General features: G+C 43.0%; 1 protein-coding gene across 5 annotated transcripts; it reads right to left on the reverse strand.

Moving 5' to 3' along the window:
* Window positions 1-27,630, reverse strand: LOC135904656 (protein phosphatase 1 regulatory subunit 7-like). Of its 5 annotated transcripts, none has more exons than XM_065435536.1 (13): window positions 27,506-27,629; window positions 26,970-27,050; window positions 26,276-26,353; window positions 23,971-24,066; window positions 22,480-22,497; window positions 22,289-22,356; window positions 19,064-19,129; window positions 16,904-17,034; window positions 9,941-10,103; window positions 8,036-8,152; window positions 4,411-4,515; window positions 2,800-2,886; window positions 1-1,184 (listed from the first exon to the last, which is right to left on the reverse strand). In XM_065435536.1, exons 1-13 carry the CDS (start codon window positions 27,528-27,530, stop codon window positions 1,008-1,010), a joined length of 1,212 nt encoding a protein of 403 aa, XP_065291608.1. In that variant the 5' UTR covers window positions 27,531-27,629; the 3' UTR covers window positions 1-1,007. The 5 variants fall into 5 exon arrangements, with proteins under 5 accessions (XP_065291608.1, XP_065291610.1, XP_065291609.1 ...); XM_065435538.1 differs by lacking the exon at window positions 27,506-27,629 and adding an exon at window positions 27,335-27,358; XM_065435537.1 differs by lacking the exon at window positions 27,506-27,629 and adding an exon at window positions 27,137-27,285.
* Between the last annotated feature and the right edge of the window lie 27 nt (window positions 27,631-27,657).

The following is a 27,657-nucleotide window of genomic DNA, read 5'->3' on the forward strand; positions in this document are numbered from 1 at the left end:
TAGTGAATCCAAAAAACATTCCTTTATTCTTGCACAGAGGAGCAGCTCAAATTACATCAAGTAGACATAGAGGAGGGATGTCGATTCGTGCACTGCAAAGTCAAAATGTGGCAGACATATATACATGTCCAACTTATTCATACTGCCCACTTTCTCCAGAATTAATTTTCGGACAGCTTTTCGTAAGCAAAATACAATGTTACACAGCAAATTGGCGTGTCATGAGGTGCAGAAGTCTGTTAGTAACGTGAATCACTCAGCACCAAATAAAAAAAAAAATCTGTAAATCCTAATGGAGAGCTCCATATTACAAACGGTGTCTCTCTTTAGTGCACAACTAAAGTATAGTGACTTCATTCTACATTGGCTGCTGTCTGCGTAAACATATTGTGAATAGGTTAAATTTATTAAAAACATCTGGTTCTCTGGACTGCTTTTCTTTGACAAATTGCAAGCAGAGGTATAATACACTAAAAGATGAGCACATACATCAAAAGTTTGCTTGCAGCCACCTTCTCTTATAAAAATAGAGCCAGGCAAAGCAGGCAGGTAGTATACAGATAGTTAACCATATGATGCTGCCCGTGTACCTTGTTCATATTTTTCACTAACACTTTTGATGGCATGCCTTTGGATTTCAGAAGCATCAATTAACACAGCACAACCTACAAGCAGAGTGCTTGTGCTAAGTACAAAAATGAATACCGGATGTTAACCAGTTTTTCACAGTATCTATGGGAGAAGTGAACATTTTCAAGTAGCATTTATTCAAAACACAAACAAAACAACAAAGAGGTCTCTGCTCTCGTCCGCCCTATCTTGATGCCCTTTTCACAACTCAGCTTTGCAGCTCATAAGCTTAGCCTCGAAGCTCATTAGCTGATGACCGCTGCTGGTTATTATGCAGCCAACAAAACCAAGTTTTGAACAACTAGCCTCACGTGGACGAAAAAACCCTGTGGCACTGAACGCGGAAGTCAAGTTGTGCAGCCCGGTGAATTGGTGGGTTACTTCCGGCACATTGTGGCGTCGATTTGTTTCACAGTGCTTGATATCATCATGATCTTGCGCCTGTACATGGGGTCCTTCTCAATGGGGTTGCTGTGCAAGTAGACTGTGGCTAGCTTGGGGAAGTTTTTGAGCACCTCCACCTCTTCGAAGCTCTCTATCTCATTGTCATTGAACTGTAAAGGAGCAAAAGAAAAGAAGAGAGAGGCAGCAGTTATAAGACAGAGCTGAACAGTTGAAATGGCATGCCACTTTTGCAGCCATTAAGTTGTGCAGTAAAAAGAAAGAGAGAAAGAAACCAAAAGGAGCTCATTACTACATGTCTTTGCCTAATTACATTTTATAATGCCATCAGGCATGCAGGAAGGTTGCTTGTCACTAAAGATTGTGCAGCTGTTTCATGATATGACAATGTTAATGTTCCGTAGCTATGCCTTAATTACAAGGAACACTGTTATGAAGAGTGTCTGATCAATGACGATCGCCATTAGGTTCTTCATCGTGCACAAAAATTTGAATACACAGGCATTACCAGTCAATGGGCCCAAACAAAATGTGGCCATTCGGGCTGGAAATTATTCCCACTCTTTGTTATTGGAATTCCTATCACGAAATTATATGAATAATAATAAGCCCTCAACATGAAAACTCTCCAGGGCACTTCTAGTTTAAAAAAATTCTTAAGTAAGGCCCTTGGATACCACTAAGCAGATGAGAGAACTTGTGGGTAATAAAGCTAGGGAAGCATCATGAGGAAGTAAGCAGAATTGGCAGATTTTGTATGAAATGCATGAAGAGTAGTCTCATGTACGAGCTTGCGGAGAAATGAATGTATTAGACAGCTACATGCATTCCATTTCAGGATTTTCAAATTCTGTAAAAGAATTCATTGAGTCCCACACGTAAAGCCCTGCATATGCACGAAAATCAAGGAACAAGATCTGTGATTCAGCGTGCGGAAACACTATGGAAACACAACATACTAGGCAACACACAGAAGACATACCACAGCAGCGAAGGCCCTCGGAACCGGCTATTTGCTTTGCTCACCCACTGTGACGGCGCAGTAGCTATGAAGTTCTGCAGCTGAGTGAGAGGTGACGGCTTCAACTCCTAGCCACAGCATATATGCACAAACGCTTCTGTGCTTAGATTTAGGTGCACATTAAAGAACCCCATGCGGTCAAAATTAATCCAGATACTCCACTACGATGCCTCTCATAGCCCCAAGTGTTGCCTTGCAATGTAAGCACTGTAGATAAGTCCATCTATATCAGCCCATTGCAAGAGCTAACAACAGATATTGTCAACAAGTTTACTGGTGAAAGTGCACCAGCGAACTGAGCTCCGCTAACGCACTGAGCATGCCTTAAAGCTTGAACATCTACAATGCGCAAACCATTGGCAATGGCACTGGAATAGAGCACCCCACTTCCTTACAATATTGATGTAGTCGGGCAGTCGGGCCTAAAGTAATAAAACAGTACAGGTACAAAAGTATTCTTAATGAATGCCTATTATTCTGGTGCTTGGGTATTCAGCGGCCAACCAGTCTGAGCTCGAGATGTCGTCAAGGGACAGGACCAGAACCGAATTGCTCTCAGCGAACCAATGAATGCTGCCACACATAGCTTGGCTGCCAAGGACACATAGGTCAGTAAGCCAGGATAAAACCAATGGGAGCCGTGAAAACAATTCAATGACACAGTAGAAACTGCATAACATTAACTCCCACCATGTCAATATCGAAGGAGCTCATTAGAGACATCAAGAAAGGCCCCTGTTCCATACCCAAAATTCTTCAATGTTGACAAGGTGTTTAATGTTGGTCAGGTGCTTGATCCTGTTGGCTGCAAGGTCTAACGTTTCCAGTTTTACCTGCGCGTATAAGAGGAAATCCAAAGTTAGCAAAGAAGAAACGCAACCCGTAGCAATTAGTACCTACTCAATGTATCACTGACAACCTATGATTCCTCTAACATTTTCAATTGCAAAGTACAACATTCCACACACACACACACACACACACACACACACACACACACACACACACACACACACACACACACACACACACACACACACACACACACACACACACACACACACACACACACACACACACACACACACACACACACACACACACACACACACACACACACACACACACACACACACACACACACACACACACACACACACACACACACACACACACACACACACACACACACACACACACACACACACACACACACACACACACACACACACACACACACACACACACACACACACACACAAGAAGTAAGGGGTTAACCGAGGGGCCCGATTTTTATTAGTCATATCTAGGGGAAATTACTTGTGCTTAATAAATGAAATAAAGAAACAATAAATTAATGGAAATTAAAGTGGATGAAAAAACAACTTGCCACAGGTGGCAACCGAACCCACAACCTTCGCATTTCGTGCACGCACACACACACGCATGCATGCACGTGCGCACACACATGCACACACGCACAAACAAACAAACACACACACACACACACAAACACACACACAAAGCATTACAATAAGAAACACAACTGCCATGATTTGTTATAGATTCCACACTTTTCATATGCCTCGAAAAAATGTCCGACTTTTGATGACAAAAACCAGCTGTACTACAAGTGCAGTAGTGTGCCTTATTTAAAGAAATCCGAGTTCACCAAAGTGTTTAACACCTAATTAGGTACTTCAGAGGCTCATAATTATGGCATCAAGTATGTTGTTAATTACATATAAGTCAGCACAAAAAACAAGCCTACTGCAAAAGTAAATTTTTTTAAACCCCTGAAGTTGAACAAGAAAAACATCTTTGACCTAAGATATGTGAAAATAAAAGGAAGGAGCTGATGATGGCACTGAGTGCTAAATACGTCACATCCCACATACATACTAAATCGAATGTTCATGGCACATCTTTCCATTTTCTTATGCTAGGGGTACCAATAAAGCTCTTCACAGAGCATGGCGATTTCATCGGCGATTTCTTATGTCCATATTGAACAACAAATGTATCCTAGAAAAATGTGATTTTACCTCAGTGCACCATGCCTGATTATAAAGTGTAGCACTTGTGTACATTTAGAAAAGTATGCTAAATGTGGGGACAATGTTATTTGTTTTTTTTCTCCAAGCTATGAGACCACAACTATGGAATGAATTAAGTGGTTTAATCAAATCTGCCAACATTTACGTTATGCCTCAACATGTGAACAAAGATGACAGTACAACTCAGTGAGCGTTCTTTGGGCTTGAAGTCTGTTCAAGAGCCAACATGCAGTGTCGTACATGAAGCTGCAAACAGGCACCAATAAGACCATTTGAATAAAAAGGAGAGATACTACCTACATTGTTTTCAAGGTTTTCGATGCTCTCAACGCCATTGTGAGACATGTACAAGTGACAGAGGTTCTTGTTCTCATGCAGCCCTTCAAGCTTCACTATTCGGTTACTCTAGGAGGAAAAGAGTAACAATATTTTACTGAACCAGCCCTGAAAGAAATTTGTGTCATGCAACAAAATAAATTGAGAGCACACTACAGTTGAACTTCAATATAACAAACACTGATATATAATGAATTATTCAATGAAAGAATTGAAATATTGAAGTTTTCTTGGCAATGTCAGCATGTAATGAATGCATGCTTACTACGAATATTGAATGTTATGAAGAAATTTTTGTGTCGGGTGCGACCTTGTTATACTGAGGTTCGACTGCTTTACAAAGGAGATAAAACCAGTTAGTTGAATTATTATACTGAAAATGCTCACATAACATGGGATAAAGACATATCCAAGCCAATAAAGCATTGTCAGTTGTGTGGTGTAGAACTCGAGGTGCCTTCAAGCACCTGATTTCAAGTTTGCACTTGTTGATGGCCACTGTCAAGCTAGGATCTCTGGAACTGCCACTGCAGTGTCAACATGAAGGACATTCTAAATGCCCTGGACCTATGTTCCCACGCAAATCCCATAAGTCACATGTGTGAACACACATTACTGAGTTGTTCCCTGACTGTTCTCCTGGGCACCGTATTCTAGGCATTTTTGTCATCCCCCCCCATCCCCCCCAATTCTGAAATGCTGGAGGAGAAGGATGTTGTTGGCTACAGGCAGATCTAGCCTTACAAGACATGCTGGTAGCTCTGCCCAAGCACCTCCTCTCCAGAAAATTTAAAAAATGAAAAAGCTATAGGAAGTTACGTCTTTCAGTTCGCCATCTTTCACAAGTGTAGTGTGGGATGAGTGAGCAAGACAACGCAAAGAGCACGGCAGAACAGGACAGTAGCCTACAATTTATGAGCCATCCAGCTTACGATGCCAAACTGCCTCCCCCTTACGATGTAATACCCTGAAAAGAGTCTGCTAAATGTTACCAATCTCAAGCGAAGAACTAATCAGTGAACTAGTCGCAGCACTAATAAGAACTAATCACGGGCTATGACATCCAGGAGGAGTTGCAAAACCTCCCTCCTGAATGTCCAGCTGCCTCGCAGAAACACCATGTCATTCACACAAGTACAGTCAACGGCCGATTTTTTGGACCCTCTAGGGAACGTAAAAACGTCCGAAAATTCAGGCAGTCCGAAAAAATGAATGCATACTAAAAACGCAGTTTTTTTCCTTTTTTTCTCGGATCTAGAGGTAAAGGGCGAAGTACCAGGTTTCCGAAACCCTGCCAAAGCATCAGTGAAGTGGCTATAAAAAAACACATTCAAGAACTCTGTATGCAGCCGACTGCCAGTTTATTATGTACATGTGCATCGTCGGGCAGCCGGTTTCATTGCTGCAGTGGCTTGAAGAACTTGTTGATTGTTGTTTGGACGGCGTTCCGGTTGCATGCGATCATATTCACTTCGATCTGAGCAAGGGTCATGTCAGCACTGTACACCGATGAAAGTCAATAAGCTCGCATCAACTTGGCGCTTGTAGGCGGCGCAGGCATTGGCTCCTCATTTTCAACATCGGAGTCTTCTGAATCCCCCACAACCTGACTCCTTGCTCCATGCCGAACTCCTTGCTCACGTCAGCCTGCGATGGGCCGCTCACGACTTGCTTAATAATGGCGGCTTTCTTCTCCATCGTTAACCGACGGTACTGCTTTCCGCGCTTTGATGCCATTGGCAAGGACGACGAAGACAGAGTGGGGCCATCGAAGGCAAGCGAAATCCTCAAGTTGCGAACAGTGGAGTTTGCAGACGAGCGTTGAAGCACCTAGGCCTAGCGTCGCAGAGCACACTTGACACAACAGCACAACCACACACCACGCTAGCCAAAACGTGGCCTACGTAAACAAACGAAATGGCGCCGTTCCGGAAACTCCGCCGGAGGCAAAAGCGGAAGTGCGGCGATGAACAGAGCCAGTGTGGCCAGACCAAATCGGTGTGTGACGGCTAGATTTGGCTAGTTGTGGTTCAAAGAGGTGATATGCTTCGGCTGCAAGTCGATTTCCTGCGCAAGGGCGCTGCGCAAGGAGCCAAAGGACCTTCCGTCGCGTCAAAAAGTCCGGAAATTTGGACGGCGGGGGGGTTCGAGCATCCGAAACTTCAGATGTCTTTATACATCGATTCTATGGGGCTCGTGGCGGTGCCGCGATGACGTCCGAAATATCAGACATGTCCGAAAATTTGGGCGTCCGAAAATTCAATGATTGACTGTACATGGAGTGCGTAAGTGAATTTACTATAAAGTTTCACTGGTTCCCCCTGCATGTAGGTGTAGTAGACTATGAGGTGGCTGATACACTTGCCTGTGGTGCCTTAGAACTCAGGCCAATGAAGAACACCCCCTAAGGACCCTTAATGTCTTCTTACACAAGCTGTTGCCAGCCATGTTTAGTCTTTATGGTCCTGCGCGACAAAGGGTCTGTGCAGACCAGGGGCATCCTTGCTACGTTGCCTCTGCACGAGTTCAGTGCATACTCTGGAATGGCTATACAAGAGGACTCACTGCATCGCCATTCTGTGCGACTTGCAAGACTCATTGTGATCTTGAACACTGTTTGCTAGAGTGTCTTTGACTCGCTACAGAGCACAGTTCTTTTGTTGAAGGGCCAGACATTGTCCCTCTGCAAGCAAATTCTCAACCAGCCCACCACATGTTGGACATCGTACCTTAACTTTCGTGACTTTTCATGCTCAGCAAGCAGCTATATAGACAGCCTAGGTTCAGCACCCTCATAAAGTAAATCAGTAATGTGAGAGCCTTGGTTCATGTGCCAAGTTTGCATTCTGAAAACAGGAGAACAGATACTTTGGTTCTTTAACTATGAGACATAGGTCCAAGCTTAACTAAAGTGTAACTCGTAAGAGCAATGGGCTTTTGGCAAATAAGTGTGCACAATGTTCCTATCTCATGCAAGCAGAACATAGAAAAAGTCAGTCACCATGACCACATCCTGCAACTGCAGAGAGCTTGCAGAGTTGTGTCCCCACTACATTCTGTGCGGTGGATGTCAGAATCTTTATACAATGTGCAATAAAAACCAAACTGTCTTTGCATTTGTGAAACATGTGCACCACGTACAGTCCACTGGCATCATAACATCAGTGTGTCGTTTACACATCTCCGCCGTGTGCTGTCAGAGCTGAGATTTTGAAGATGACAACCTGACAGAAGTATCTGGTGCATTGTAAACTATTACATGACAATTTGACTTAATGACATTCTGTATATTACATATGAATTTCACAAAACTTCACGTATCATTGAAACGAATTTCGCTAAATTTCGTGTAGTACAATTTACTCACCCCCCTAAAGAAGTTACAGTTCTACCCTATGCATCAGCCATCACTGTCGTAGGTTGCAGGTTTTGTCTGCATATGGGTCTTCTATGCGGTGCCATCACATGCACTGCTCATTTGGCAGACCGTCGAGCAGCGCTTGAATCCTTTTGTTTAGCAACAGCGCTACACTACTTCCAACAAGTTTGGGCATACACTAACCGTAAGATACAGCTAGAAAAGGCTCACTTGAATACTGAGAAGCTCAAGCTGTTTAAGAGGCTCAAGGTTTTGAAGCTTGGAGATCCTGTTCTTCCCCAAGAAAAGGCTTTTCACTTTCGTCAGCCGGTCCAAGTTTTCAATGACCTGTAATTGGCAACAAGCCATGACCACAGGGAACCCTTTGTCCCCCAAATGCCAGCTAAGAACTGCACATACCAACAGGCCTACAGTTGAGCAAACAAAACATTGAAGAGGTCAAAGAATAAAGGATACCAAAATGACCTGCTGTTACAAATGAACTAAATAAGGAAAAGAAAGAACAAAATCCTACTACTGGCATCAACTATACTGTTCTATGGATTGCACCCGCAATAAAAATGAACACTATGGCAGGAACATCTAATTTCTACTTATGCGACAAATAACTATGTAGTTTCCTGCACTTGCATATGGGTATAATTGTCTCAGCTGGGGTCATTTTGGCAGTGATAATGCCTTGTAAACTACATATCAAGAAAATCTGCCGCATTACACTGTCCGGTATGCTTCAATAAAGGTAGAGGATGAAAAACTTAAGGTTTTGTATAAAAGATCATGTCTTCATGAATGCCTTTAAGAAAACCAATTTAGTGGAGAAGACAAATGTTAGTTTCATGCAAGCAAGTATTCACAATATTTTACTGCATATAGCCAACTGAACACTCTATTTACTAGCTTATGCATTAAACAATTTACGGCAGCTAAAGCACGGTAAGAGTCTAATTCCTTCTCATGAGCCTGCTAACTGAATCACACCCATGTAGGGATCGTGAATGGTGTGCTCCGAAGGATGGCAGTGATACTAATGAGTGTCTGTGGTCTCAAAATGGCTGCTCACTGAGCACAAATAGCAGGATAAGCCATTTTTGATCCTTACACTCTGCAAAGTTTAACTCGTGCCCTCATACTACCACATTTCCCAGCTCACTGCTCGCATAATCCGACAAGCGTGACAAAGCGATGTACATGCCACAGGTTCTGTACACAAAATTCTTTTAGTTTAACAGTACAATAAAAGCAGCGTCCACAATACACAGAAGAAAAAATTAGTAGACTAAATGCGATAAAATGAAAACCTCCAGGTGAAGGTTCAAGAACAGTCGTCAATCTGCATGCTGAGTCACTACTACACAATGTTGGTAACTTCTTGGACAAAGTTGCCAGGCTGTGGCTCAAAACACTTCAACTTTAGCAAAATGTCACTAAGTGATTTGCTTGGAATTTTGCCCTGTTTAAATGTTATATTCATTTTTATAGCATTTAGATGTCTTACTGATTATTTTCAATGAAGCTTTAAATTCTTGCAGTGACAAGCCAAATGTTGGCATGTGAAAAGGCAATGTTGCAAAAACAGTGTTGAATGTAAAAGCAAAGATATCCAGTTTAGCTGTGCCTGTACAGTTGACTTCTACGATCAGAGAAGCAATCACTCAGACGATGCTGTTGGAAACATTGACTGGCCTGCAAAAATTCACTAAAGATGCTGCTAAGACACCAAAAAGGCAAAGTTGTCATTCAGATGACTAAAAATTCGCTAAATTCAGCGACTTTCTTGCTAAGTTACCAACACTGCTATCACGTATCCTTTCTACCCTAATTATCATCATAAAACCTTGCTGCTCTTTTCATACCCGAGACAGAAGGTCTGAAAACCAGCACCCCTTATTAAGTAAATTTTCTATGAAATAAATGAATCCCAGACTATCTTATGATTTTACTAGGTGTTGAGAATATAGCACATTGTTTTTTTTTTCCATTTTGGCAGAAACACTACAAATAACAATTTGCAAAAAGACAGACAGCATTACAAAAGGCGTGGGGGAGAAAATAGTTAAACGAAAGCACACTAAAGAAACGTGGAGTTAAAACCTAGCAAAATTGTGCAACACTTGCCTTGATTCGGTTGCCACCCAGCTCAAGCATCTCAAGGTTGACGAGATGATCAAGGTTCTCAATCTTGCTAATCCTGTTGTTCACCAGGAACAGTTTCTTTAGCTTCACAAGCTTGTCAAGGTTCTCAATTTGTGTTAACCGGTTGAATGAGATGTCCAGTGTTCTTGACCACAGATGTGCAAAGAAAATAGAAGAGAAAGATCCTTATGCAGCCTTCAGGCAAACTACACAGCTTTTATTAAACAGCTTGACTAAGGGTAAGGAAAGGAAGAAGGTTGAGTTTGCATTACATACTATGCCTCCTCAGTAACCCCTAAAAATTATGGGGTTTTACGTGCCAAAACCACTTTCTGATTATGAGGCACGCCGTAGTGGAGGGCTCCGGAAATTTCGACCACCTGGGGTTCTTTAACGTGCACCTAAATCTAAGTACACGGGTGTTCTCGCATTTCGCCCCCATCGAAATGCGGCCGCCGTGGCCGGGATTCGATCCCGCGACCTTGTGCTCAGCAGCCCAACACCAAAGCCACTGAGCAACCACGGCGGGTCCTCAGTAACCCCTTAGCAACCATAATGCACAGGTATGAATTAATGGTGAATAACATTTTAAACGTATTCAAGTGTATAACAGCTGTGTCTTACCAGTACTCACGTACGGGGCAGAAACCTGGAGGCTTAAGAAAAGGGCTCTACTTAAATTGAGGACGACGCAACGAGCTATGGAAAGAAGAATGATAGGTGTAACGTTGAGGGATAAGAAAAGAGCAGATTGGGTGAGGGAACAAACGCGAGTTATTGACATCTTAGTTGAAATCAAGAAAAAGAAATGGGCATGGGCTGGACATGTTGTGAGGAGGGAAGATAACTGATGGTCATTAAGGGTTACAGATTGGATTCCAAGGGAAGGGAAGCGTAGCAGGGGATGGCAGAAAGTTAGGTGGGCGGATGAGATTAAGAAGTTTGCAGGAACAACATGGCCACAATTAGTACATGACCAGTGTAGTTGGAGAAGTATGGGAGAGACCTTTGCCCTGTAGTGGGCGTAACCAGGCTGATGATAATGATGATGAACATTTTAAATTAGCTGTGACAGATACGTTTTTACCAAACAGTCAATGGTTGAGACACTACCCCTAGCGGCCCATTATGGCAACACCGACAGCTCCATAGCTGGAACTGAAATGACTATCCAACTGGCAAGCATTTCAACAGAGACGACAGATGCCCCTAGTGTGGCACCATATTGTGAAAGCAAGCAGCAACGTGCTTGTAGGTTCTCAGCTCTGTGCATTTGAAAAACAATCAGCATAGGAAACAAGGACAGGCAGGTCACTCCAGCAATGAAGCACCATGCTAGGGGCTGGCTAATATGCAGTTGAACTCGTTAAAACAGTTGTGATCGACAAAAAAAAAAAAAACTAACATTTTAATAATCGTTATAAGCATACATGCATATACTGGCAAAAACCCAAGGCTTCAAAGCATGCACTGTTAAAACTGCCATTGAGCACTTCTTCACATATTATTCAATGCCATCCCTTAGCTTGTGCACGCTGCCATTCTTGAGCAATGAGGAATTCATTCCTCTCCTACAATAAATCTATGCAACTGTGACATGTCTCACGGGCCAGTGAAATGTATCCTGTTGATTATGATGGCCCATAGGCAGTTCGCTGTACCGATACATGACACATTAACAACACCACACAATAGAACCTTTCTGATACGTTCCCACTACATAGGTTTTCCCGGTGCCAACGTTCGCAATCAGGAACACAAGAAATGACCCAATAAAGGTATGCTCATGTTTTACTGATTCGGACATTCCCAGAAAACATGATTTTTCGGCAGCAACGTTCAGTACGTCGCTGAACTGTGATCGTATGATATGCTTTCTGACCGCTAGATCTTATGTAAACAAGATAATGCGTGATGGGCACGCGATTGACTGCAGTAATATAGCTGCCCGCTGTGGCAGCTTCACTGCAATACTCGCCCGCCCGTCTTGCATGAAAATGGCGGCGCACATTCAGTTTTTCATTTCGGTACCAGCAAATATTCACCGGGATCATCGCATGCGGCATTCACAGCTATCACTGCCAATCCTATTGCAATAAGCACCTTCACCTATCTGTTTCACAGTGCGTCAGGCTGCCGGAAGCGTAGCGCACACTTAGGCGCTAACCGAAACGCACCATTCTCTGCTGCAGACTGCGATTGTATACGTTTTCCGGCTGCTAGATCTCATGTGAACAAGAAAAGACGAGAGGCGGCCATGATCAAGAACAATATATAGCCGCCCATCTCACGCAAAAACGACTGCGCATACAGTTTCTTGCTCCAGTACTAGCAAATCTTCTCCCGATCGATTGTTGCATTCACATATCGCCAAACCTATTACGATAAGCATCTTCACCTATCCGTATTACAGCGCGTGGAGGTAGTTCCACTGGTAGCGTACTGCACGGATTAGTAGGTGATAATCCAAACGCACCGCCGTTCCCTGCTGCAGGCTACGGGATCTGGGCATCACATTTCGCTTCTGCAGCATCTGGTGTCGCCCACCAGCTCAATTTCGTTTTGGTTTCCCGTTGCACTCTTAGAACATTACGCAATAGGAAAACAACAAAGAATGTCTCGGGCAGCCGAAACACCCCGACTAGCGCTTGGTGCTGCAACAATCTGCGTGACGTGACGCTTCACGTTACGCAGATGTCAAGAATAGTCGAGTCTGTCAAATTTTTTATAGTTCCTTTGAATCGTATGTTTTCTCGGTTAGTACGTCTTTTTCTTGCAGTTTTTTTATAAAACGTATGAACAAGGTTCTACTATATCACCAACATGCACTTAAACTGCTGTTAATACGCAATCGTAAGAGGTTCTACTGTGTTACCAACATGCACTTAAACTGCTGTTAATATGCAATCGTAAGATTGAATCACATTGCATTGGCAGGTTGGCTTGCCATCTGTGACACAGCCAGGCCAGTCTGCTGGCCGAAATGCACACGTGCATCAAGAATGTGCCATGAAGTTGCTCTGTGCTGAGTATTCGGCATTTCCAGTACCACAACACATATTCTGAGTGATGTGCAAACACAAATTTGGGCCATTATAACCAATACCCCACCAGATCCTGCACTTCCTGTTTCATTACAGCAGGAGAATACTCGTTGAAATGAAGCATGACTAACCATATTTCAGAATTTTTTTTTACATTCAATTTCATTCATTCACAAAATTTTATTAGGGTCCTGAAGCCCGGTCTTTTCAGACCGAGGCGGGCCGCGTCCACGTCGGCACCGCCAGGCCGAGCCTTATGGCGTCATCGTGGACCCTCTGGACAGCCCGTAGCTGATCTTGATATGACGAGCTTGTTATCAACTTGTGCCAGTAAAGCCATTTTTCTTCGGGGTCGGCGAGAGTCGCGGGACAGCCCGCCAGCATGTGTCTGATGTCAATGATGCCATCGCACACGTTACATTCTTTCCTAATTTCTCTTTCTGGGTGAATTTTATTTATGAAATACGGAGTGGGGTACGTCCCGGTTTGCAGTAAACGTAGCGTCACTGCCTGAGCCCTGTTAAATTTTACGTGTGGCAGAGGGAATTGCCTAAGCCCCAAGTAGTAATATTTAGTGATGTCGCTGTAAGTTAGTAACTGATCTTTATGCTCCCCGGAATGGTAGTGGGCGTCGGTTCGGTTCTGACCGGCACGGCAAGCAAGTCCTCGTGCCAGGTCGTTTGTCACCTCGTTGAGGTTGGGCCGAGTCTCGTTCTCTTGTCCCATATGTGCAGGAAACTATCGGATTTCAGTTTTGATAGTTTCGACCTTGTAGATAATTTTAGCCGCAGTCCCAGCTACATAGCCTTTGTCAAAGCTCTTAATTGCTGCTTTGGAATCGCTATAGATGAAAGACCATTTACGGTTCCTGATGGCTAGAGCAATCGCGGCTTGCTCCGCCACCGTGGAATCCTTTGTGAAGATGGTGATGGCGTCCCGTACCTCGCCCCGGCTGTCGACCACCACGGCGGTATAGGCCTCTTTGCCTTTGACCCAGGCAGCGTCTACAAGGGCCGCCTGTTGCCCTAGCTGTTCAATTTCTTTCAACAAAGCTTTCGCTCTCGCTTTTCTCCTGCTAACATTGCGTTCCGGGTGCATATTTCTCGGGAGGGGGGTGGTTCTGATCGCGTCTCTAAGTTTCGCGCTCAATTCTACCTCGGAGTCCTTCGGGTTCATTGATCTATTTGGGTCTGTCCCTATCGCTTTGAGTATAAGCCTGCCCGCTCGCGTTTTCGTCAGTCTTTCCTGCTGCGCCATCTGTTGCGCTTCCGCCATCTCTTCTATCGTATTGTGCACGCCTAGGTTCATGAGCATCACGTTCGAGGTGCTGATGGGTATACCTAGGGTAGCCTTCACTAACTTTCTGATCAGAGTGTTTAGCTTGTTCAGCTCGGCCTGCGACCATTTAAATAGACCTGCCACGTAGGTGAAGTGACATAGAGCGAAGGCGTGCACTAGCCTTAGAGCGCTGTCCTCACCCAGGCCTCTGTGTCTGTTGCTGATTCTCCTTAGTAATCTGATGACTTGGTCCGTCTTGTTTGAAATATGCTGAATGGCATTCAGGTTGGTACCTCCCGCTGCTATGTGGAAGCCTAAAACTTTAATATTTTCCACCTGCCTGATCGCGGATCCGTCGTGACAACGTAACATAATCTTGGGTTCCTCCCCGGGGACGTAGCCCCTGGGTCTTCGACCCCTGCGTCAATGTTTTAGGATCAAAAGCTCCGACTTCGCTGCCGAACAGCTGAGTCCCATCTCACCTAGCGGGCTTTCCACGGCGTGTATGCTCTCTTGCAGTCTGGTCTCCGTTTGGCCTAAGTTACCGTTGGCGCTCCATATGTTCGAGCGGGAGATATTTGTCCGCGAGCTGTCTCATGACTACCTCCCGAGTCGTGCACTGGCTAACTTGATGTACCAGTTTTGTAATTGCTGTTCTCTTGTTTGACTTAGTGTCGCTCTCGTTCAATAGATGTTTGAGGATGTTCCAACTGCCTCCATGTTTGATTCTGCCGTCTGCCAAGTGGCAAACTTCGTCCCACTGCTGTTTCACGAGCGTTCTCGAATGCTCCTCGATCTGTCTGTTTAGCAACGCTATCTTTTTCCTGAGCTTTCGGTTCAGTCTTTGCGTTTTCCATCTTTGCAGAATGGATTGTTTGGCCTCGATCAGATGCGCGAGCCTACTGTCTATGCTCTCTATGTTTTCTTCGGTCTTAATTTCTTTAGTGGCCTCCCTGAGGTCCTCTTCGAGGTGGTTGATCCAGGTCTGGAAGGACTGTCTGCACGCTTCTATCGGTTCCGATTCTAGTCTCTTCGCTCTAACTTTCCTAAAAAGGTCCCAGTCCGTGCACCGAAAGGTTCTAGTCTCTTGTTCCGGCATACCTATACCAATGTGTATGATATAGTGGTCGCTGCCTAGATCGGTGCCCGAGTTTTCCCAACTAGCTTGTTTCGAGTTGTTGACAAAAGTTAGGTCGGGCGTAGAGTCCCTGCACGTGGACGTTCCACAGTGGGTGGGGAAAGTCGGATCTGTGATCAGGCACAGTCCCAGGTCCGTGGCAAGGTTCCATAACCCCTCACCTTTCTTTGTATTCCAAGCTTGGTAGGGGGCATTAAAGTCCCCTCCGATGAATTAGCGGAGAGCTCTTTGCGACTGCGAGTGCCTTGTTGAAAAGTGCCCTAAAGCTTTGTTTCTTGTAGGTGGGACTGCTATAAATGTTCAGGCAGAAGATACTCTGCGCCCTGCCCTTGTGCCTTTTGAGTACGACTTCTACCAGGATATACTCGATTTTACTCAATCCGAGATGGATATTGTGTTCGATAAAGGGTAGCTTTTTGTCAACGAGGGTGGCCAATCCCCTTCCGGCATCTTTTTCTCTACACACCAATTTGTACCCGGTTAGCTTTACTTCGTCCGCTAAAGTTTCCTGCAGCATAATTACTTTTGGTTTGACCCCCATCGATCTAATTAATTGGCGCAGCGATGCCTTTTTGTTGTGGAATCCGCGACAATTCCACTGCCACAGACTAAAACTGTGGGCGCTATCCATGATTATTGAATGGGTTAATTTTGCTGTTACCCGCGATCGATCTCTTTGGAGCGCCCCCTGACGTTCCGGAGAGCGATTTTACGCTTTCTGATTCTGACGGCAAGAATTCGTCGTCGTCGCATTTCGTTTCGAGTTTCTTGAATCGCTGTTCGGCCGTTAACCACCATTTCCATAGTTTATCCACTTTAAAGTTAGTCCTTTCTGTCGTTTCTCTAATTTCTTTGATTACCTCTTTCAGATCGCTGAGGACTGAGAAAACCGAGTCAGTTTCGGGGCTTACTGCTCTTTTTTTCAGGGCGGGGGAGTTATCTCCCTCGCTTGGTTCGTTGCTTTGACCTACTGGTCTGGCTACTGCTACGCTGGCAGCGTTCGGCTGTGCCTTCTTTTTCAGTTCTGCTACCTGTTTGGTCAACTCTGCATTAGCTTTACGCAAAGAGTTTACCTCCCTAATCAACTGTTCTATTCTGGCATCATTGCTTCACTTCACATTCAATAAGTCCTTAAATTTGTGTTTGTTATATCAAGGTGTGACTGTGCTTAAAAGGTTGGTGCAAAGAACAATGTAACTTTGTTGTTTACAGTTCCAAGTGAAGTCATCACCCTCTTACAGAAAGAGCAAAATGCAGTACTCCCTCAAGATTAACCAGAGCATCAAGATTCTCAATCTTTGTAATCTGTTTACTGTAGAAATCTATCTCCTTCAATGTTATCAACATTTGCACGTTTTCAATCTTCAAGATGTGACTGTGCTAAATTGCTCTAAAAGGCTGGCGCAAAAAACAATGTAACTTTGTTGTTTACACTTCAAGTGAAGTCATCACTCTTTTATCAAAATACCAAGATGCAGTACTCACTCAAGATTAACCAGGGCATCAAGATTCTCAATCTTTGTAATCTGGTTGTCGTAGAACTCTATCTCCTTCAACGTTATCAACATGTGCACATTTTCAATCTTCTTGAGCAGGTTGTTCCTAAATATTAAAACCTTAAAAGGAAATAAAAAGAATGCAGCACATTTAAATCTGTACTGATTAAAATAATATAATAATAATAATAATAATCTTTATTCAGTATAGTTAAAACAGTATAAAAAACGGAAGCGCCGAAGCCACAAGAGGGCTTGTGCGGCGACAACCGGCAGCCGCGGCAATCTACGCGCCACACCAGAACTCCATCAGAAGCTGGTTGTGCATTTGGCACAACCATCACACATTATCAAAGATGCACTGATAACATCAGTACATATTAAAGGTTCTCTAACGCTTGTACAGCAACTCTCAGTGTTTTGCGGGTGGACAAAGAAAGTACATCGTCCGGTAGTTCATTGAAGATAGCAGGAACATAATAGCGTCTTGTTGCTTTACCGTAGTGAGTGCGCACTCTCGGTTAAAGATAACGAGGAACATGTCTCAACGGTACCGGTTTCGTATTTATGTGCCTGTATGCACTGCTCCAAAAATATTTAAGTACTACGATTTGTTTAAAAAGATTCTCGAAAGAAGGCAAACCGGCTGTTCTAAAGACACTGCTAGGCAAATTCTTCTGTGGCATGTAGAGGACGCTTGTAGCGATGTTTTTCAAAATCCTATTAACTCGACATTTCCATGTGAAAGAGCAGTTAAAAAAACAACACATACCGTATCTTAAAACACTATACCCCAGAGCCTGGGCGATTAGTTTTCTGATAGAAAAAGGCATAAGGCAATAAGGAAGTGGCATTCATCTGTGATAAGTCTGCTACCACGTTAGGCCTTTATTAAAGCTATCAGTGCATACAAACAGGGACATGCATATTTGACAATGATGATGGTGGTGATGTATGGGGTTTTGTGGAGTAAGGGCCAACGGTGGCCAAAGAGCGCCAAGAAGTGGTAATGTGCAGTTTTACAGACGTGCATCTTTACAGCCAATGACAGACTTTTCTGACATGCCTGATAATCCGGACACCTTCGTGGCGCCGATATGCATCCCATAGAGCCAGTGTACTATAATAACAGTCCGAAATCCTGGACACAGGAACACAGCGGTGTTACGCAATGAAGCATACACAATTTATTGTGATGGAGCACATCAAGAGTGGAAAGGGGCAACTATCACGGGACAAAGTATGTATTCCTTTATTACACATGTGCATCCGTCATCTCCTGTCACAGTACGAGCACCGATACGCCTAATAAGTGTACTACTGGCAGGCCTTCAGGGCCATTTTGGATGTGCCTTTGACCATTTGAGCACGCATTCATTTTTAAAAATGTTTTCACGGTCCCTACAGAGTCAGAAAAATCATGCATTGACTGTACTTTGGCAACATTAAAAAATGATTTTGCCCCACTTTTATCCCACTCAAATTTTGCTACAAGATAAATTTTTTTTAATATGCACTTCACATTGCTGTTTGCCTGGTTCGTTTGGCAACTAAAGATTTAACACAGCATGAATAATGTGTGTAGCAGGGCAATTTAGTAGGGTTGGCTGTTCTGTGTTTCATGATTCGACAATGTGAAACCGTTTTGTGATATCAATCAAGAGAAGAAGATAACACACAAGTCTCACATCAACACATGAATTGTGATTCCATTGATTGGTAGTGAATATCGAATTCAAAGGAAGCAAAAGCATATGGCAAATCTTGTTTTCTTAAGTATAAACAGAGGTATATTTAGTAGCTTAAATTTTACAATATTTACCAAGTATGGTTAGCCTTTCGTACTTTCCACAATCGAACTAAAAAAAGATGGGTGAGATAACTGATGCTGAATTCATCTGAAGTCAACTGTGCAAGTCCTCTGACACATCACTGGAATAACAAATATGCTTTATGAAATGCTAACTTCAGGCATTTCATTTATATGTGAAGAGCAACTGTCGAAACATTGCCGACTCATTGCTTGTCCGTCGCTGTCACACTGAAGGCAGACATGACAAGCCATGAAACAATCCACAGCAAATTGTGAAGCTATTCTACACCCCTAAAGAGAAGACATGTTGAAGACGGTACATATAACTTCACTGACCTCTACTCGTTGCAGTCCTTCCAAGTTTGACAATTTCCCCAAGCGACAATGGGTGAAATCAACGTCCTGGGTGAAACAGGTGAGAATGAGATAATTAGCATTCTGTCACCCACTGCCGCCTCACTACATTCATAAAGCACCTAATGAGATAAGAGTGTGAGACACTGGGACGACGACCATTAGCTTGCGAAGTGTCATAGAGCTTCAGCAGCCATCACAATGCACATGAATATCATACACTCATAAATGTAGTCATTGAGGCACTCTAATGATGTGCCAAGGATCTCTTTGTGGTGTAAACACAAAGGGGCACACCAATGAGTAAAGCTAAAGCGATAGATCAGCGCTTTGCAACGTCAAGGGTCCAGGAAACGGAAGTATTGCAAGACACAAAATAATGCTAATGTTCAGTTGCATTGGCACCATTACTGCGAAAATCTGGAACCATAATCTAGGTATGACATTTTGTGTACCAAACATAACTGCTAAATAGTAGGGGTAGGTAAACATTCGAAGTTTCAAATACGAATCGAACATGACACTCAACCCATTCGTAACAAGAGTGCTAATTTGGCCTGGTTGGTTAAGCATTGACGTATCGACAGCATCCGTGTTGCCGTCTTCTTGTAGTCCTGTTGTCTGCGCTGTTATTTCAATATCTTAACTATCCATATATGTATTTAAAAAGGAACTTCATATTCAGTATATTCAAATACTCATAACTAACCAAATATTCTGCAAGAACCTATTATTAACACTCTGATACTGTTTTCGGTTGGCTAAACAAAGTACTGCGAATGATCAGAAGTGAAACAATTACAGACGTTTTCAAAGCAATGAAGATATAAAATGGGTAATTCAAGCTTTGTTTCTGGCTTCACGGTGGAAGCCCACATGGCAACCGTGATGTTTGTATGTAATCTGTCATTTATGTTTTTGGAAGTCTAGTCATATGGCAGTTTGATATTTTAAATTACCACCAGTGAAGTTTTCCTAGTGGTTACGGCACACAAGTCTCTTAGCAGATTTTCGTATTCTTTTTCCACAACTTCCGATTTATTTAACATTTTTGGAAAGCTAGTTGTACAGCAGTAATTCATCATTGGAAAACTTGTTTGCAAGCAGGCTCCAAATATGCTAAGAAGCTATTCTTTTTAGTGACAATTAGTGATCTTGTACATAAAAATGATCCTTTGCTCTTGATTGCCATCTTTTTTGCACTAGTCAGTACAGGCATGGTACTATATAATTATACCAAAATAAATATTCTTGCTGTATGCACCTGGGTTTGACTACCCGATTTATTTGATACCTACTATTTGCCCAAGTCCAGCAAACAGTCATCAGCCAGTGACAATAAGATGATAATTACGGTTCTCTTGAACATCAAGAGAAATGCACTGTGGTGATGTTTATTGGATTTAATTTTGTGAGGTGCTCAAGCAGTACATACTGATGTTATTTCATCACAGCACTTAATGGAAGTATGGCATTTTCCCCCTGCAACCTACTCACTCGCTGCACTACAGCATGGCCTTCAAGACTGCCAGTGCAGTTGCAGTACCTGTGTGGATCACTTGTTCCACTTTTCAGGAGGCAATAGATGATATGCGAAAGTCCGTAATCAGGCTTTCCCACACATCTACCTTGCCCTAACCAATATGGACATGTTACTGCAATAGTGCACTGTTAAAGCGGAGATATGCATTTTGAAAGCTTGGACGATGCCAGGAATGGGCGGTGGCAGGAACGATGTCATGACCTCGCATGGTGACACTTTAATTAAAAATAATTATGGGGTTTTACGTGCCAAAACCACTTTCTGATTATGAGGCACGCCGTAGTGGAGGACTCCGGAAATTTTGACCACCTGGGGTTCTTTAACGTGCACCTAAATCTAAGTACACGGGTGTTTTTGCATTTCGCCCCCATCGAAATGCGGCCGCCGTGGCCGGGATTCGATCCCGCGATCTCGTGCTCAGCAGCCTAACACCATAGCCACTGAGCAACCACGGCGGGTTGTGACACTTTAATTACGATTCTAGCCAAGGGGCCGCCATACGGGTTACACCAAACAAAGTGTGTGGTGAAACGCACTTGCAAGTTTTGCATATCATCAATTTAATGTGAGAAAGAGACGTGCTGCCTTGAACTGCAATTTTGTGAACGATGAGATCAACTTTAGGTGCAGGAAACACTGAGACATTTCAGTGCCTTGATATGTTGTTTAGCTAGACTCTATTTTCGTCTTGAGCATCTCTTTAATGTTCCTAAGAATGGATGATGAAAATTGTGCATGTTCACAGCAACAGTTAAAAGCCCATGGGTAGGGCAGCAGTTAAAGAAGAAAACCTGCTTCACAATCACTTGAAAAGACAAAACTAAAATAAAAAGATAGCGTAGACTGGCAGTCTTCTTTCAAAACCTTAATACACATTCCTCCGATACAAAAAAAGGTTGTTTAGCAAGACAGAAAATGATGGCGAAACTTCTTCAACGTAAATTTTATGTCTAAGCCATTAAACAAATGATGTAAAATGTGGCATCATAGACTTTGTAGTACATTAATTTACATAGTGCTTGTACAGGGCAGTTCTCTAAAAACCTTTACCTTGGATCGCGTTTCCCTGTCTGCTTACTTCACAAAGCAATGTGATTATTCTTGATTCATAGACAATATACTACCCTGAGCACACACACTCTGTCAAAATCAGTGACATCTCACAAAGTTTGTGCAGGAATCTCAAATTAGCATCACCAGCAGTCTTCCATTTTCACATTCCTGCTATTTAAGTCCCTGCTCGCAGCAAGACTCGGCCAGTTAGTATTCCGTATGTGCATAAGTGTCCACACCTGATTGAGGAGCTTACTATTGGTATGTCGCATTAATGCTAAAATTAAATGCTAAAGCTTATATGTTTAAATAAATATTACAATTTCACAGATTATTTGCACATTGCAGAGAGAACACTGATTTATTGGAGTTAATGTATCTCATTTCACATCATCCCAGCTTGTGCCCAAAAAATAACACCCAGTGCAATCATAGTAAAGACTATGCCGCGATAAACTTTCCCACTTAAAGCTAGCAGCAATCAGCCATCAAGTCAATATTTCAAGCTCTTTATGGAGTATGACCTCGTCAAATTGCATGTAGGAGCTGCAAGTGTGCTTCGCGAGCTACAACCACCAATCATCTCCGACAGCAACGCTCTCACAACTCACCGTGGCGTCGGGGTCAATATCTTCCAATGATATTTCATGTACCTCAGGTCCTTTTGATTTTTGCTGGTCTGTGGATGATTGAAATTCAAGGAAAGCCAAAATAATAAGAGATGTGGAATTACCTTCTAAAAAGTTACTGATTACGTTCTCATGGCAGATTATGAAGTATAAAAAAACTGGATGCAGCTTACCTTTCTGGTCTGTGCCAGCTGGGAAACAAAAATAAGAGAGAGGGAGAGAGAGAAGAGAAAAAATAAAAATTAATTAGAAGTGAGTACGGGTTACTACAGCATATATTAGTCTAAAGGTAATGATAAAGTGAACCTTCAGCATGGCAACAGCCTGTAGTCCAAATGCCTCTTTATATTTAATATAGAATTATATGCAAAGACTGGGAGTACCTTACACTAAGTATAGAAAAAGATAATGTCCATAGCAGTTTAGTAAACTCTGAAATGAACAAGTTAAGCCAGTGCATGTACAGATGTCATGGCACTGACTGTACGTGTGCCCATTGTAAAAAGCATGCACAATGCAAGTGAAACTGCTGCAAGCATGCACGTATAAAGTCATGACAAAGCATTCCAACACATGCGCGACGATAAATTAACCTTGAAAACAAAATGCAGCACAAAAGTATGACAGCTGCAGCAACATAAGCTCACCGGAGGCCAGCATGCCTGCCAATCAATCACTGCCAAGCAATGCAGAGGTGCTTTTCTAGCATGCAGCACCATGGTGACTCATCCCTTCACATGGCCATAAATTGGATTTTGGGCAGAAGGCTTTTCTTGTTCCTAGTGTTATTGTCATATGAACACTAGTTAACATTTTGTACAGATCCTAAATAATGCTCACATAGACAACTCTGTATAAATATTATCCCAAGATTCATTAGTCCCATTTATGGAGATCAGCCTCTGATGAACTTGTTGGCTCAACTCTCGCAGCTCGTCCACAGTGAATTTGTACATACATTGAACAGCCTGAGGAAAGAGCCAAAAGAGGCTCATCCACCTTAACGAGTGTGTTAGCATCACAGATAGATATCCTGCCGACACATATAGCCTATTGCAAAAAGGTTAAGGCCATTTGGCTGTTGATAACAATGCCTGGCCTTTATTGTTGTGATAGGCTGTACTGCGTGTTCCCAATATGAGTTGCAACAATGGTGCCCATTACCGAAGGGGCTCCAACAGCGGCAATACAGCAAGAATTTGTAAACTAAACACTGTTCTAATTACTCATAGCACCTCATTTACAAGAAAAATGTGCCTGTCACTTTTCTTAGAGAATGAAAAAGTGGTGGGTGCATACCATCTGCAACTCATATCAAGTACGATAATACATAACCTGTATAACATAAAGATGTTTACATAGGATATATTACTCTCTTTGCTACTTGACACATGTAAAAATTCAATGCTGGTGAAGTAGAGAAATGAAGATTTGATCGCAGTAATCACAGCATATAAATACTTTCTATTTGAGTCAAGTACTAGCACAGCTTCCATTTCACTTATTTTTCTACAGTTCTCTGCAATGTTGTACTGGACCTAATTCCCACCCCTTCAGCTGAAATGAACCAAATTCTCCTCTTTTAAACTACAGTATTGTTTACTTTGCTCCTATCAAACCATACAGTGTGCGCAAAAACATGGTCACAGCGCCTTGTTCCGTACCAATGGATGGCGAAATGGTCACTGCAACGCTGCAGACCACCTTAGCATCTCCTTCGACATTCTGGACAGGTCTTGGCTGAGCCCCCTCCGTCTTTGCTGAAAGCCAAAGCATCACCCGATTTGGTCCGCAAGAAGCACAAATGCCACCTATCAAAGCGGACACTGAAACATAGGCTATGCATAAAAATAAGTGCATTTGAGAAACATGTCTGACTAGCCCAACAAGATCATAAACAAGCATCAAGAGAGAAACATGGGATGAAGTTTGTGACAAGACGCCAAAACTAAATGCCTCGTTTTCTTCCACGTCTATCGATGGTCTACTGCATATCAAAAATGTATCAATGGTTAAAGAAGGATCAAAAGAAAAGGCAACGACAACACCTATTGATAAATTCAAACAGCTGCCCGTGCAAATGTTTTTGATGACAGGGGCCATATTCTCAACCCTTTTTTGGGACATTTTCACTTTTCTGCTGTACAGCAAATAAAATTATGTGGCTTAACATCCCAAAACTTCAGAGTGGTGTATGAGGGATGCTGTATAGTGGTGGGCACCAGATTACTTTTGGCCATCCGGGGTTCATTAATGTGCAGCTTAGTGTAAGTACCACAAGCATTTTTGCATTTCACCTCCACCGAAGTGCTGCCAGGAATTGAATGCATGACCTCGTGCCTGGTCACAGTCACGGAGCCACCTTGTTGGGTATAATACAGCATGCATTGCAATGTGCCGGTAAAGTGAGAAACATAATCAACATGCGTTATAACCACGTAGCGCCAAAATAATGATGATGGCAGGTGTGCAATTTCATTTGTACCAACCACATTTTCTAGGTTTAGCCAATTAGTACTTGCTCAATGGGATACTTTTTTTGCAAAAAGCGATCAGTCAAGAACATGGCACCTCTGTTGAGGTAACTCATTTGCTTCAGAACCCAGCAAGGAAGAGAGTAGCTCAACTAGAGCACGTGGCACTACATTTGTATTCATGCTTAGAAACTACACTGATGTTCTAAACAAAATTGTACTTTTGCGTCAAGCCCTGATTTCAGCTTGTGTCCTTACAGGTTTGGCCCCGTTTCCCTTCTCCCCAGTGGCAGCATGGTGCCTACCAATAAAAGCAGACATTGAATAAGCAAATGTAGCAGTGAAGCAAGACTTGAAGTGAGGCATGTAAGCACTGACTCTACATGTGCTCTTCACATGCTGGTTTCTATCAGAAATGTCAGAACAGGAAGGGACGTCATCATAAACAGATTTTGTGGATGGCAGCTGGCTTGTATGACACTTATGTTCCAACTTTTGCTTCAGCAATCAAATTTCCTTGACTCCCTTATGTACTCAAGTGGATTAAATGCTGTCATGTTTTGCCATTAGCCGAAGTGTTCCATTTCAATGAATTGGGCCTGTGAATGGTTGTAGGTATGCACTCATTGTGGGAATGTATGCGACTGATGAACTGCCTTGCTGACATAAGGCTAATTTCACCATAAATCGTAATCTCCAATTGAAGCTCCAATCAGCTTCATCAACAGAGAGGTTATGAACTATAGTCATACTAGCCTCGACTCAACATCCCATCACTCATTCCCTGGAGCTTACAACGTTAGTACTATGCCAATACTTGCACAGCAAAATAACACTGATTGCGTAAAGCTGAACAAGCCACATGCTATAAGCTTTGCTTTTCCACACAATATCGAGGTTCACTACACTTACATTAGCGAACCCTTACAATATTCAACCTTCACACTGCACACAAATAGAGATAAAATCACATACAATTGATCTCCTTAAGCCTGAAAAATGTAATGCCTCTGCTCTGGTTAGTACAAGCATTTCTGCCTTTCGCTACTGGCTGTGGCCGAACCGCACTAACATTACCATTAGAATCGGCTAGTCTGGTGTGGTGCATAACAGGAATGAATAGGAATAGTATAAGCAGAATGGTTATATTCTGACAGCATTGATTATGAAACAAGCAGTGACAATGCACAAAGCAAGCATTAAGTTTTCATGCCTGGTTGGACAATGTTAAAAAGTATAAGTGCAAAAGCAAACCATGCATTGGATCAGGTGTGGCAACCTGCAGCCTCTGCAAGTACATTAACACACTATGGAACACAATTTTATGGTGCAAGTTTAGACGGGACAGAGCAAATTACTGAGGTCAACCCCCAAAATAGTAATTCTGCATTTGTCCTGTACATCTCCCTCTATCCTGTCTAAATGTGTACCTTAAGGTCATACTCCATGATATGTATAACCAACTAGACCATCTTATGCTTGCACGCTAACATACCACTGTTCACAGCAGCAGCATCGGGCTGAGCGGTCTTTGCAGCTTCCGGGGTTCCTTTGGCATCAGCGCCCTGTGGTGCTGTGAACGTGGTGTCATGAAAAGAAGACGCAACTGTTACAGCCTTTTACAAGCGCAGCACCGGCTAACTCAAATTGTAATAAGGATCCCATCATGTTCTACAATGTTTAACTATAGGCTTCTTTAAAAAAAAATATGTAATGCTGACAACATTTAGTAGTGAATGACTAATATGCAGTGACAAAAAACCATTTGATTAAGCCTCTCATGAGGCATTTACACACGAAACATATCTTTTGAATGCTTTCGTTCCTGTAACGTTGCTGCAACTTAAGAGTACGTGCGATTGGTTTTCTGTGCGACTGGTAGCTTACATTCTGTCATTTACGTGCAAATTATGCGCTTTAACTTTTACACTAGCGAGCTGCCAAACCTCCAATAATGTCGGGAAAGCTTCTTCCTCTAGTAGTGAGAGAGAGGAAAAATCAAACTACAATAGTTAACTATACGTAATTTGTTGTAGTTGTACACGGCTACATTGCTTACGTTGAATACATTTCTTAGTTTCAGCCGCGACGCAGTTCAAGCATGACATGACCAAACTTTCTGGCGTGACATTCGCATTTATGGACATTCTACGACTACATGAAAATGCACGAACAGTCGCAACGCTCACCTTTCGCTGCTTGATCCTTGCACGATTTCGTTGCATCCTGGACGCCTGGTTTCACCTCCTCAGACTTTGGCGGAGGTACGCCTGGAAACATTACGTAGGCTTTAAAAAAGTATCTGCAAATTTCGGCAAGCGTACCCTACGGCACTACGTAAGGAGCAGCTCTTTACGGGGAACCATCGCGGTATCCAGAAAGCATCAGTCAAACGGAGGTGCGCCAGTGGGTGCACTGTCGTATCATCAGCAATCGGAACCGCAGGAAGGATGCAAACAGAGTCAAGCAGTCATGCGAACAATATCTTATTTCCTATTAACGGGGTGAAAGAAGCAAAAAATGCGCGACTAGCATTGGCAGCACTACCCCGTACCACACATAACGCGCACATAGGCGCGTCTGAGTGACAAGGAGTTCGCAGTGTCGCAAATGAGAAACGTTTCGTGATCCGACTGATGCCCTGACCACAACACCTACAAGCGTACCTCAGTGTCGACAAGGAAACAATGGCGAAACGCAACACGAGAGAAATAGAAATACTTGCCTGCGCTATTCCCACTATTGCTCATCTTTGGAAACTGGCAGCGGAAAGTAAGTGGCAACCGTGGCGGCCTCTACTGGCGACGCCATACTTCACCTCATTCAATGCTGCACCCCTTTACCTTTGGTTAACATTTGCGTTCGCAGAGACATCAC

The sequence above is a fragment of the Dermacentor albipictus genome, chromosome 2, assembly GCF_038994185.2.
Source record: "Dermacentor albipictus isolate Rhodes 1998 colony chromosome 2, USDA_Dalb.pri_finalv2, whole genome shotgun sequence".
NCBI classification, from domain to species: Eukaryota; Metazoa; Arthropoda; class Arachnida; order Ixodida; family Ixodidae; genus Dermacentor; species Dermacentor albipictus.

Excerpts from the sequence above, each read along its gene's own strand:
- LOC135904656 (XM_065435536.1), bottom strand. The coding sequence starts at position 27,530 with ATGAGCAATAGTGGGAATAGCGCAG. Across the intron at positions 26,354-26,969 it reads CAAGGATCAAGCAGCGAAAG|CACCACAGGGCGCTGATGCC; the intron begins GTGAGCGTTGCG and ends CCACGTTCACAG. Across the intron at positions 17,035-19,063 it reads AAGGACTGCAACGAGTAGAG|GTTTTAATATTTAGGAACAA; the intron begins GTCAGTGAAGTT and ends TTTCCTTTTAAG.